This window comes from Lichtheimia ornata (genome assembly GCF_029851405.1).
Source record: "Lichtheimia ornata isolate CBS 291.66 chromosome Unknown scaffold00001, whole genome shotgun sequence".
In the NCBI taxonomy this organism is placed as follows: Eukaryota; Fungi; Mucoromycota; class Mucoromycetes; order Mucorales; family Lichtheimiaceae; genus Lichtheimia; species Lichtheimia ornata.
Window position 1 is genome coordinate 753,205 of NW_026695321.1, and position 12,749 is coordinate 765,953.

At 43.9% G+C, this 12,749-nt stretch overlaps 6 protein-coding genes and 1 non-coding gene across 7 annotated transcripts; 3 read left to right on the top strand and 4 right to left on the bottom strand.

Annotated features, from left to right (window-relative positions):
- Positions 1 to 151: 151 nt before the first annotated feature.
- On the bottom strand, positions 152 to 902 carry O0I10_000280 (uncharacterized protein; the record flags this gene model as incomplete). The annotated part of the gene is made up of 2 exons (XM_058480393.1): positions 152 to 300; positions 371 to 902. 2 exons carry the CDS (start codon positions 900 to 902, stop codon positions 152 to 154), a joined length of 681 nt encoding a protein of 226 aa, XP_058348916.1.
- A 1,089-nt stretch (positions 903 to 1,991) lies between these two features.
- O0I10_000281 lies at positions 1,992 to 2,065 on the top strand. The gene has a single exon. It is a non-coding gene; the product is annotated as a tRNA-Arg (tRNA).
- A 618-nt stretch (positions 2,066 to 2,683) lies between these two features.
- On the bottom strand, positions 2,684 to 4,809 carry O0I10_000282 (uncharacterized protein; the record flags this gene model as incomplete). The annotated part of the gene is made up of 2 exons (XM_058480394.1): positions 2,684 to 3,960; positions 4,026 to 4,809. 2 exons carry the CDS (start codon positions 4,807 to 4,809, stop codon positions 2,684 to 2,686), a joined length of 2,061 nt encoding a protein of 686 aa, XP_058348917.1.
- A 359-nt stretch (positions 4,810 to 5,168) lies between these two features.
- On the bottom strand, positions 5,169 to 5,449 carry O0I10_000283 (uncharacterized protein; the record flags this gene model as incomplete). Its single annotated transcript, XM_058480395.1, has 2 exons — positions 5,169 to 5,299; positions 5,359 to 5,449. The coding sequence occupies 2 exons, from the start codon at positions 5,447 to 5,449 to the stop codon at positions 5,169 to 5,171; spliced, it is 222 nt and encodes a 73-aa protein (XP_058348918.1).
- A 197-nt stretch (positions 5,450 to 5,646) lies between these two features.
- O0I10_000284 (uncharacterized protein) lies at positions 5,647 to 7,669 on the bottom strand (the record flags this gene model as incomplete). The annotated part of the gene is made up of 2 exons (XM_058480396.1): positions 5,647 to 7,479; positions 7,595 to 7,669. 2 exons carry the CDS (start codon positions 7,667 to 7,669, stop codon positions 5,647 to 5,649), a joined length of 1,908 nt encoding a protein of 635 aa, XP_058348919.1.
- A 2,550-nt stretch (positions 7,670 to 10,219) lies between these two features.
- O0I10_000285 (uncharacterized protein) lies at positions 10,220 to 11,255 on the top strand (the record flags this gene model as incomplete). The annotated part of the gene is made up of 4 exons (XM_058480397.1): positions 10,220 to 10,522; positions 10,589 to 10,783; positions 10,853 to 11,011; positions 11,082 to 11,255. 4 exons carry the CDS (start codon positions 10,220 to 10,222, stop codon positions 11,253 to 11,255), a joined length of 831 nt encoding a protein of 276 aa, XP_058348920.1.
- Positions 11,256 to 11,500: 245 nt separating this feature from the next.
- Positions 11,501 to 12,748, top strand: O0I10_000286 (uncharacterized protein; the record flags this gene model as incomplete). Its single annotated transcript, XM_058480398.1, has 3 exons — positions 11,501 to 12,340; positions 12,404 to 12,492; positions 12,556 to 12,748. 3 exons carry the CDS (start codon positions 11,501 to 11,503, stop codon positions 12,746 to 12,748), a joined length of 1,122 nt encoding a protein of 373 aa, XP_058348921.1.
- Position 12,749: the final 1 nt, after the last annotated feature.

Consider the following 12,749-nt stretch of genomic DNA (forward strand, 5'->3'; position numbering starts at 1 on the left):
CACATGAATACACATTATATTATACATATGACTTTTTGGAACTTGCACGTGTAAAGTTGATCGTGTCACCCGTCAAAATGTGTTCTCTCCAAACCATCCATGATTTATGCGATAAGAATGATGCTGTAGTATGTTGTGTGTATAGGTCTAATCATGAACTAAATTTGGATTGAATGGATCTTGCATAAGGTGGAGGGTTGCCAGCCAACGTGCGATGTAAATCTGATAATCCACCAGCGACTAGACCGAAAAGCAAGCCAGCTTTGACAGCGTAACGTACACTTCCTCGTGTCAATTTGGCTACATATGCGAATAGATGGAATGAATGAATCATGCATGGCACAACCTTATCCAATACAATGACACTTACTCATGGCAGAAAAGACAACACCCGAAGTCATACCAGCAGCCACGGAATTCAATATATCATCCTCCCCACGTATCCTATCAAGCGTTGATTCCACGGATCCATACATCAAACAAAGAGCACCTGTACGTCCACCATAGAGCATGCCACGTTTGATACCACCCAACATCATCCGGTAATTCTTGGTCTTGTGATAAAAGTACCAGCCTTGCACCGTTGTCGGCAATCGATGTGCGTTCTCGGCAAGATACTGTAAACCGGATTGTCGTCCACCAAGATACGATCCAAGACAAAAGCCCCAAAAACTTGATACACCCGTCATTAACGCTAAACGACTAGGGACACTTAAGCTGGCACGTCCTCCGGGAAAATGAGTGACATTGGGTCGATGTTGTTGATCGTCCTCTTCGTCTGATAATGGTAATGTAGGTGGAACAGCTGTGTATCGAACGTCATTCGGTGCTGGATATGCAGGTGGTTGAATGGCCTTGGGTGTAGGAGGAGGAGGAGCAGGTCCTTCGTCATTGACAGACATGATTGCCTTGTGCTATGCTGTGTGTGTGTGTGCGTGTGTGCGTGTGTGTGGAAAGGAAAAAAGGCACCGCCGACACTCGAGGTCGTTGCTGCTGCTGCTCTACTACTGATAAACAACCCCGCGTCGCTTTGCCTTGACTACTATGCCTCCATTCTACTTGCATCGGTAGCTTACATGACTTGCGACATGCCAACAAAAGACAATCCAGTGACATTGTTACCACATTGGAGATCGTCGAAGGCGTGCTTGCAATAGTATACTACCCCTTGTGCGATGGCGGCATATGCAACTTTCTTTTTCTCTTATCATAAACCACAACTGTAAACCAAATAGAATAGGACTCTAGCACATTCAAAAGAAAATGATAGTAAAGCTGTCGAGAGGTGACATGATCAAGACGCTCTGTTGTATCGATTACTACATCACCTACCGCTTATTTCAACGCATGTACCATCAATTAGCTGCTGATTATTGTTCGAATAAAGAGATTGGATGGGTCAGGTTTTACCTTTAAGCATTCATCAAGAGCATCTTGTTACATTGCAAGAGAAAAGGATAGATAGCAATAGCATTGTTTGATGTTGTAGTAAAAAAGGACCATTGAAACCAAAATCCCCTTTTGAAGACTATTGTGGTAAATGAGAAAATGAATGATGCTCATACATGGCTGCTACCGGCTACGTCTACTCTTAAGCAGCCTTCATCAAAAAGGAACTACAATGTCGAAAGCGCATAAAACTTCCATCACGTCGGCGGAGGAGGAGATCTGTCAGCTTTTGAATCCCTCGAATCTGACATCCAAATTGAACACAATGCTCTTTACCTCCCAAAATTAAACGATTCACCACCCCAAATACAAATCCATCTACATCATTACATTCACAATGCATTCCGCTACATGTAGACATCAATAACAAGTTACCTTCCAAATTGGGAAGGTGACCCGTCGATGATGTTTCTTTTCCTCAATTCCAATGTCGTGGACGAGCTGAGTGTTGGCCCCACGCCTGCCAAATCGAGACGGAGGTAGCAACAAAAACGGAAAGAGAACAAGACAACTAGGAGCAAGGACCTGACACCAATGCTTGCACCCGCATGGCGAAATGGATTAACGCGTCGGTCTCCTAAACCGAAGATTCCGGGTTCGAGTCCCGGTGTGGGTAGGCGGGTTTTGTCACAATCCGTTTTGGGGTATCCCACTTTGGATTGGGAGTGTCGCAGCAACATACCGGATCTTCTTGATCGGTATTATCTTTTTATACATCTTTATCATCTTATCTTCTTTATGCTGCGCCCTCCATCATTACTTCGCCACATCCATATTACTTAGCCATCTTGATATACTTAGCCCCATCCAACAATTATAAATAGTGGACGATCTCATAGAATAAAACATGATCTTACGTTCTCTTTACTTTATTGTCTATTTGCCTGTGTGGCACTATTCTCCTTCGTGGTTCTATTCCTGTGTGGTCTTATTCCTTCGTGGTCCTATTCCTGTGTGGTCTATCTATCCTTCGTGGTCATTATCTCCTTCGTGGAAGTCGTCTATTATCCTGTGTGGATCCAAAAAGAAAGACGACAGGGGGGATTATGTTTTGCGTTTGTTTCAGGTCACGTGACTTACACGTTGTAGCAGATATTGCTTTAATGCTTTTGATGTTTTTTGCCACCAGTGGCCTATGTCAAGATGCCTAGCTGTCCAAGCTTCATATTCCCAAATGCATGAAAATGCGTAAAAGTATCATTGATAGCTCTAATATCATGCTGCATGTTTTAATTCATACAGTGGTATTCCTTTTCTTTGTTTCCAAACAATGAGAGACAAGCTCGACAACATCGACATCTACGTTACTACAGTGCGCTACACACAAATGGCGTAAACTTGGTGATCCTGCCAGTTGTACAATACCTCCGTTGGTGACGCTGTTTAAGAATGACAAATGCAATGACTCAAGGCTGGATAAATGACCCATGATTTCCAATGCATGATCGCTGACACAATCCATGTTATTGAATCGTAAGGATTGTAGCCGTTTCCATGACCGTAGTTGACTTGCAAATCGTTCGAACCCATCCATGGTAATACCACGAACAGAAAACAAGACTAGGTTTGTGAGCGTGCACAGCCGTCCCAATAAATCAATAGCATGATCCGATTCCAAATCGCAACCGAGGATGCATAAAATCAATTCGCGTAAACGTGAATGCGTTCCCAATGATCCATGTCTTTCAAAAAAGTGCCGTAATCCTGCAACGTCCACTTTGGCACAATCACGCATTTCCAATTTGCTGAGAAAATCCAAATCACAAAGTGCATCAAGGATAGCTCTATCGACTGGATCCGCTGCAACCAATAGCACCGATCGTAAATGGGGTGCTTGACGTATGATCCAAGGAACAATGTACTTGTCGGGTGTACTCACAAGGTAAATGCAATTGAGCTCATGCAGCTGGGACATTTGTAAACGATCCGATAATGGAGCAGTAACATGATCAAGCTCACAATTGATATGCACAGACAATATAGACAAGGTATCTTGATACGAAGCCAAAAAGGTGCCGAGCTTTGTGTAGAATTCAGTATGCACGATTCCCATCTCCAAGACTTGAAGGCCACAATGCTTGGTGTAGTGTGGTCGTTCCAACATATCACGTTCAGGATCAAAGTTGATACTTAAATAAGCAAGTCTTTGGCAGTGCTGCTTGATGTCGTCCAAAATATCCACGTTGCTGCATCCATTCAATTCCAAGTGATGAAGAGCAGGGCATCGAGTGATGATGGCATTCAGCAAGTCATATTCGATTTCTCCTCCTGTCAAATCTTGCAATACAAGCTGTGTAATATCATATCGCGTACTCCATTCGTGATTGTTTTGAGAGATGCTGTGGTTGCAATCGCCAACATAACGCAAATAATCCAGGTTGGTGCAGCATTCGAGTAAATCAAGAATCATCACATCCCCCTCCGTATCCGTCTCAATGGTTAGGCGAGTAAGCGTGTTGGCGATATGACTTAGTGAGTCGAAGAAGAAATGTGGATCATCGATCATATAGTCTAAATAAATGAATGAATGAGTCATCCATCATCCATCCCCATGTATCCCAATCTACTTTACTTGCCAGTGATCTCTAATTCTTTGAGTGATGTGAAATTGCCTTGACGTAGAATGTTCAATAAAGGAGCAGACTCTTCCCAATAAAAGCTGACAGCGACTTTGCCCACATTGGGAGCATCATCCAAGAGTTGCTGATGAATGCGTAAAAGAACGGAATGGTCGCATTGATGAATCAATCGGAATACGAGTGATGTGCATTGCAGGAATCTTTGACGCCATGTTTGAGATATCACGAGATAACGATGATCAAACTGTAATTCATCCCCATCCAAGAGTTCAGAGACAACATGAGACACCAAATCAAAGGGAAGACAAGAAACAAAGTCGACACGCTTCGCCAGCTGCTTTTCAGCTGCAAGCTTGCCATCCATCAATGTTGCATGCTTGGATAACGGTACGGCTCGTAGTCCTTGTTCATACATTTCAATAGCGGCTTTTTGTCGACCATAAAGGCTATGTATGGCTGCTGCTCGACAATACCCAAGAGGATGAGAGCTGGCAAGGTGAATCATGGTGGCTGCATCGTCCAGAGCAAGCTGGCATTGAGCATTGTCAGCGAATAAAGATGCTCGCATATCCAAGGTCTCGAGTTGAGCTTCTCGTAACTGATTCAATAGTTGACTCGACGCAGCAATCACATGGTTACGGTCCTTGCTCTTGGGTGCTTTCTGAATGCGTTCAATGTGTGCTAAGATGCTGGCGTTTAACTGTTCAAGTTGAGCGGATAAGGCTGCTGTGGTGGTGCGTTCGGCTGCTGCTGCTACTACTGCAGTGGAAGGCGGGGTCATGGAAGAGGAAGATTCCAAAATGGAGATGAGCCAACGCCCTTTTGTACAATGTGCCCGCCCTGTCATAATAATTGATTCGCATAGTAAGACGCAACGTATCCAATTCATCCTTAATGCTACTCACCCTATGTCATTGTATCATTTAAGCAACAGAGTGTCTCTCGGCCTGGTGGGATGGTCGTGACTATGCGCAAGCTCTTGTATCTAGTTGCCATGTCTACGAGATACCATGACAACCATCCATTGCTATGCTCCAAGATCACAAGTGAGACTATTGATTGACATGGCACACACACCTCCTCTGCTCTCCTTCATCTTCATGACCACTCTATACGCCCATTGATCCTGTATGCTATTTTTTATTCCTTGTTTGTATGTTCTTCTACTTGTTGATTTGGTTGTGAGATACGTTTTAATCGTTCCATATCCTCCTTTTCTTGTTCAAGGGCCTTGACGCGTTGCTTTGCCTCTGAAGCAGCGAGCATTTGATCTATATCGAAGCATGCGTGAATTCCTAATGTTGGCAGACAGGAGAATGCAAGGACATACAGTAGTTGCTCTTGACAAGCACGACTTCGAGAGAACCACCAAGGAAGAGACCAAGACCAAAGATCTTTGAGTAGAAAGTTGCAAGACTCATTGTTGTTGTTCGGTCGAATGTGTGATGCGTTTATTCTACAAGGCCGATGTACAAACAAGGAAAAGGTGTGTGGTATTGAGTGTGTGTGTGTGGGCGGTGGTAAGGTCGGGTTACTAATGAAAGGAGGGTGGTGGTGTGGTGGAACTTTTTTTTGTGGATTTCAAAACTACCTCACTACTTTAGGTTTTTCTTGTTATTCATGCCTTGTTTTCAACGACGGTGGGTGTTGGTTGTGGTGGTGGTCCAGAGGATGTTGTATGATTCTCGGATGATGAAGATGATGATGATGCTGCCATGAACATGTCATCCTTAGCCGCCAACTTTTCACGTGCCTCGACAATCTTTCGATACTTTGGTGTCTTTACAAACTTGGGTACTGAATCGGATGCCATCAAACGACAAATATGTTCATTGACACGATCCAACCACTTTAGCATCATACGCAAACTCTGTGACGTGGATGGTGTCGAAATGACAATGGTTGGCTTGACTTGACCAGGGGTAAAGGTTGGCACCACTTGGACCATGGAATTCACCACACGTGCCATTTCTTGACGCAACGTATGCTCAACATTCAATTCACATCGAGATCCAGGCGCCAAATACGTGGACCAGATATCATGAGCATCCTCCAACAAGTCCTTCTGATTCTGTGATGGCATAGCAGGACTTTGTGCACGGCATTTACGACGCAACGTATCATAGTCGATCCAAAAATCCAAATTCTCCTCACAAAAGTTGGCTCGCAAAAAGTCCTTAAACAAAGATCGCAATTGTGCATCATCCAAAATCACTTTGAGACGTGCAGCATTACTCTCTTTTACATCTTCGGCTGCCGATGACATGGGCGGTGGATTGGAAGGGGGTGGAGGATCCATACTTGCTGTGCTGGGGGGTCGTGGTTCATCGGTGGTAGTAGTAGTTGTTGTTGTGGATGCAGGTGTTGGATCATTTGGATCTTGTGACAACATTTCACGCAAGGTGGTTTGTTGCTGCTCTGTGGTAGTAGTAGTGGATCCAGTGGTAGTGGTAGTGGTGGAGGATGAATTATTATTATTGCTCTTGTTGTTATCTTCTGCAACCACTTCCTTGCCCTTGGATGTGACAATAAGCATAATGGTCTTGCTTGCACGAATAGGTGTCGACTGCTTTGGATCTTGGAATTCCACCCAACCATACTTTACAAATTCATTTGCAAGCGTCTCAGCTTCTTCACGAGACGAAACGGTGCTGTAATCGGTGAGCCAGTCGGTACACAGCTGAGTGGAAAACACCGTACGCATATGCTTGATCGAACGATGAGCATGAGAATGGGTCTTTTTCTTGGATTGTGTCAAGAGATTGTTGGCCAGCAACTGCACGCGTGAATCGGATTGAGATGCCATAGCAAAAGGAGCAGAAGACCCTGATGACGATTGAGAAGATGCTGCTGATACAGGTTTATCACTATGACGACCACTGGTTGCCTTGGTGCTGGTGTTGTTGTTGACCGATTGTTGATGATGCTCACCTTCCAAAGGCAAGCAAGTCATCATGATGCGAAATACCACCGACAAGTTTTGACGTCCATGGATAATTTGATCATCATCAGCATGGCGTTCAAGGCGTACCAGCTGAATCGGTTCAACATGCCCAAAGTATTTACGAAGCGTAGTCATATCAGCTTCAGTGCGTACACAAAAATCTTGCAATACACACAGCCCCTTGGGCGTCAATTGCCAAATGCCCTTCTCTCGATACGCCCGACTTTGTGGATCCGTCGCGTTCTCCATAAGCCGACATTGCTGAAATTGCTGTAATAATGTCTTGGCCATGTCCTTTTCCATATTAAACGTTGTCGTTGTTGTTGTACGCAGCAGCTTGGATGGATCATTGGGATCGGGCATACGTGCTGTGTAGGAAAATCGTAGCGACCCCAAAGCTTGTATAGCATCATCCGATGAAAAGGTGTTTGGGTAATTGCGAAAGAGGTATCGATGCACATCCAATGGTATTTGCACAATAAGTGCTGCAAAGAGATCGTGAATATCCTTTTGTATTCCATATACATATGCATGTGAGATCATTTGGTATATATAAAAAGTGCCACCACTAGGCTTGCCGATCTTGGTGGGCATTGTGGGTATCTTTTTTTTCTCTATGTACCTTGAGATAGGGCCGACCATCAATGGTGAATTTCATCATTGAGGTGTATGCCTGTTGTGAGACGTTTGGATCCATTGCAACTGATGAAGAAAGAAAAGGTAGAAAGGACAAGAAGGAGGATGGGAAATTATATAGTTGCACGCGGTCGTCATCGCCGTCCGTGTATCAATGGCCTCGACACGAGACGATGACCACCCATATTTCACCCTCCCCCCGCTTTCTTTCCCCCAACAAGGGGTAGGTAAGGATAGTAAGAGGAGAAAGAAAGAGAAAGAAGACGAGATCTATAAGGCTAGGGGTCCTATTGGGCCAGTCAGCAAACGCTTGGACCTTCATTGTTGTTATAGGACGCTCTCCTGTCCTAAAAGGAAAACGGGGCAACCTTGTGGCTCGCTGTCAATCTCAGAACAGTAACAAAGCCCATAGAGTAGTAGTAGTAGTAGTAGTAGTAGGATAGACCTGTTTCACTCTTCATGCTCGTGTATTTGATGACATCTTGATCCCAACACTTGCATCATTACTTGTCAATGAATGTATCTTCCCCCATTTCCTATATCATCATACCATTGTTAGAATTGGTTGAATGACATTCTTGACATTTCAAAAAGCAAAGGATGATGTGTTTATTCTCCCTAACTGTATTCTGAATGACACCTTTGGAAACGGTAAAGTGTGATCCATTGCGTGACGCTGCGAGAAAAAAGAACGCATAGCAGTACATGCGTGCGTCATACCGTGTGCTTGTCTATAGCCCCTTTTTTTGCTATCCATGGTGTCTTTTGCCTTTTGTGCTTGATGCACTTCTTGATTAAAACCTTGATCGTATAGCTCGCATCCCACCAACCCCCTTGAGCGAGATAAACTTTCAAAAAGTTGTCTCCTCACAATCTCGCTTAAATCACGCTCACATACATACATACACACACACACACGCATATATAACCGTGTGTGCTGCCTTCCTTTTTCCCCTGCTGCCTCACATCCCGCTTTCTCTTTTTGTCATTACAAGCTCCCTTGTGTATATGCTTTGCATAGCACGTTTTCCAAGTAACTTTGTAACCCCTTGCATCTTTTTTCAACCTCATCATGATGGTAGATGTGTATTGTTCTCTTTTGTTGCATTCGTCTTTTTTCTCTATGTTGCCAATAAGGATGCGTCTCCTATTCATGCATCATGGTGTACGCAGCTTTTCTTGCTATACACTCTGTGGCGCTCCGTTCATCGGGTAATTTTAGACTGCATACGATCTCCTCAAGCTTTTCAATATAATGTGTAATTATCATCCTTTCTCCTTGTCCCCTCAATTATCTTTTGGATCTAGCAGCGATCTCGGCAATAACGGTAACAACAACGTTCAAATCCTCTTTCTCCACGTTCGATTGTATTCCATTCTTAGTAGGGATGCTAGGATGATGCGTATCCTTTTTCGACTACGCCATTTGTTCATTTAGCAAATAGAAAACGCATACACATACACACCTATCCTCATAGTAAAGGATCGACGCTGTATGTCACAACATGCAACAATAGTGACAAGGGGTATGACAAAGTATGATCGGGAATAAAAAAGAATGCCTAACTTGTGTGTGTAGGGGCAAGTGTAAAAGAGAGAGAGAGAGTACGTGTATGTGCGTGTGTATGTGCATGCGTCTATTAAGTGAGCGATACATAGATAGAGAGAGAGGGAAAAAAAGAGAGGAAGAGATGAGAGGAGTGAGGCATATAGTAAAGAAGGGGGCTAATGTTCATGGCCGATAATACGAAAAGGTTGTTGTCATGAGCATTGGTTGTCCATTGTTTATGTGTAAAGAAACATTCGCACGCACAAGTGTAATGGTGGCAACCCAATGCGCACTGTTTTGTTCTTGTAACGCAAAAAGTACTTTTTGTGGATGCTTCACGGTGATCTCTTCTCTCCTCTTTATTGCTGTATGTGTATAGGTTTGTCTCACCTCCCACTCAATCAATGTCCCACCCCACCCCAACCCCCTTTTTTCTCGTTACCCAGCAACCATATCCTTTTTTCTACCATCGACCCGATATGGTTATTCATATCAGCAAAGGTCTGCATTTTAGTGAGAGAAAAGAGCTTACACGATGTGGATGATCTTGACGTCAATAATACGGGTATGTGATGATCCAGATCCAGTTGTATGGAACAGGGATGATGGAGCTAAAAGCCAACAAACAACAAGTGGTGAACCCAGCAAGATGGCATCAGGAGAGTGTCAATAAGTGTTGTCTGCGTCTATGAGCTATTTTGGGTTTTGTTGACAACATGATCCTGTATCCAAGGTAATGAACAAGAGTAGTCGCTTGTCTCGGCTATGCAACAAGATTCATTATTACATCCCACCCCCTTGGTTTGAAATCTTGTCTTTTTATTTCTCCTGTAGACGAGTTGATTTTTGGGTCAGCGATGATGATAATTATTGGAGCGAATGACAACATGTTGTTGCTCGTGAATGGAGGGATGGATACTACACAATAGCATTAATGGCTCAGGTACAATAATCCACCAATGGGCCAAGATACAAGCCACCACCGGCTATGGGTGGGTTGAGTGTCAACACCGCCAGCTATGAGCCCAGTCGTCTACCCTTGACCTTTTAACAAATACAAAAATGCTGCCCACTGCACGACCACTTTTGAAGGTGTCAGCATTACTACCTCAACGCACATTGGCTCCAGCATCACACCGATTCTTCTCATGCACAACACAACGATGGAATGAAGACCAGCAACAACCACCTGCCGATCAACAACAACAAGGCGAGGAAACCGCTGCTCCTGCTGCCGAAGAGGAACAGGCTGAACCTATCAAGTTATCGCGTAGACGACGACGTTTCCATGAGTGGGTAAAGGATGGTAGCGGTGCACGCTTTGTTCGTCCTTCGCAGGGTACAACCAACTATTTGGGCAGTACGGTAAGCATCGTTGTCATGTCAACCTACTACTTGGATAAACTTGACATGTATATATCTTTTATATAGCCATTCCCCAACAATCCTCTTTTCCAACCTCGTCCACCACTCTCAGATCAACGTCGCCAAGAGATTTATGACACATACGCTTCAGATCCTCAAGAATGGTCTATTCGTAAACTTGCAACAAAGTACAACATTTCAATGCGTCGTGTTGAAGCTATTCTTAAGCTCAAGGAATCTGAAAAGGAATTGGAAATGAAGGTAAAAAAGCTACAATGGCATAAGGTATCTATGGAAGGGTGACTCATTTGGTTGTATGGTGCTCTTTAGGGCGTTGCATTGCAAAGCAAATTCTCCAAGGGCATGGAGAAGCTTATGGGTGCTGATCAAACAGTACAAATTCTTCAGGAACCACTTGTCGACTTGTTCCCCAAGGTTAAGAAGCCTACCTTCAAGTTGGTTGAGGAACATGAGTCATTTACAGAGAAGGTATGTCATGTCATTTACCAGTCATGTCATACTAGATTGGGATTATTGATATGTATACATAATACACTAGGATGCCGCCAAGGAACTCAATCGTAAACCAATCCGTCAACTTGAGGAGAAGGTGATTGCTATGGAGGAAGCCAAGTTTGCCAAATCCCGTATTGCATCTGAAGCCATCAAATCCACTACTCCCACCAGCAGCAGCAAACAAAAGCGTTTTGTTATTGTAGACACCAGCCGTTAGAGATCTTTTTCCACCTTTTTATGTATACTATTCGCATTTCAACAACAACCAAAAAAAAACAGATTTCATCAGAGACTACTATTTCTGGAGGTTGACAGTGATCGACGGTGGTACACAATGTTGTGTGGATGTGTTTGTGTGATATAGAATACAACCCCGGCGCTGGTGATCGTCGTCGTGGTCGCCGTTCCTCTCCCTCCCTTTCTTTTTTGATATCAAGCCGTTGTCGTTGTTGTTGTTACTGCATGGCCTTTTTACAATCCTTATCCAAACGCTTGGTCTTGCGTATCGCAGCTTGTGTGCTTGCCTTGAGCGTGATTAGCACAGTGGTCTTAATGGCCAGGCCCAATCTACGTAAAAGAAAGATCGCCATCTCAAGACCTGCCGTCAACTATCCTCCATTCCATAATCCCGAGCATTTGCATCATCCCAATCCACACTTTAAAGCAGCCTATGTGACCATGACCAAGGGCGACGCTGGTTCGCTTGCCAACTTGCGATTGACCATTCGACAGCTTGAAGATAGCGTCAACCACCAACGACATTATCCTTACATTATCTTTTCCAATGAACCTCTCAGCACCGAATTCAAGACCCTGGCACGATCCTTATCCAGTGGCGATATGGCATTCTACGACAAATTGGATAGCACGTATTATGGCTACAGCCCATCCACCAACTTGACCAAAGCCGCTGAAGCACGTGAACGCATGAATGGATCCGTCTTGTTTGGTGAAAGCGAGGATTATCGTTTTGCATCGAGGTTTATGGCAGGCACGATTTTTCGACACCCAGCATTACAAGAACTCGATTACTATTGGCGATTTGAAACAGGCACAGAGTACATGTGTCCATTGGCATTTGATCCTTTCCAGTACATGTATGATCATGGCAAAAAGTTGAGCTTTTCAATTGCATTATACGAATATGGAGATACCATCCCTACACTGTTTGAAACTATCATGGGATTCGCTGCAAGACATCCTGATTGGGTCCAATCCACTGCAAGCAAAAACAGTATATGGCCTTTCGTACTCGATGACAAGAAGACCTTCAACATGTGTCATTTTTGGAGCAACTTTCAGGTAACAAGCAGTAGCGGCAGTAACGTGGGATCATGTGTGTATTGATTACATGGCATCTCTTAGATTGCCGATCTCAGCTTTTTCAGGAGCGAGGCATATCAAGCTTATTTTGATTACTTGGATAATTCCAATGGCTTCTTTTATGAACGATGGTAAGGGAACAAGGAAGAGAAATATGGGCACAACTCATTGACCATCATGTTCATGGCATGCAGGGGAGATCCGATTGTATTATCAATGGCTGCAGTTTTGTTTTTGGAAAAGGAACAGGTGCATTTCTGGGACGACATTGGATACCGTGTTGCTGGTTACTTTACCCATTGCCCAGCTGATTACAAGCAATGTAGTTGTAGACCCCATGAGAACTTTGACAATGATGGTTACAGCTGTCTCAGCAAGTTTCAATAAT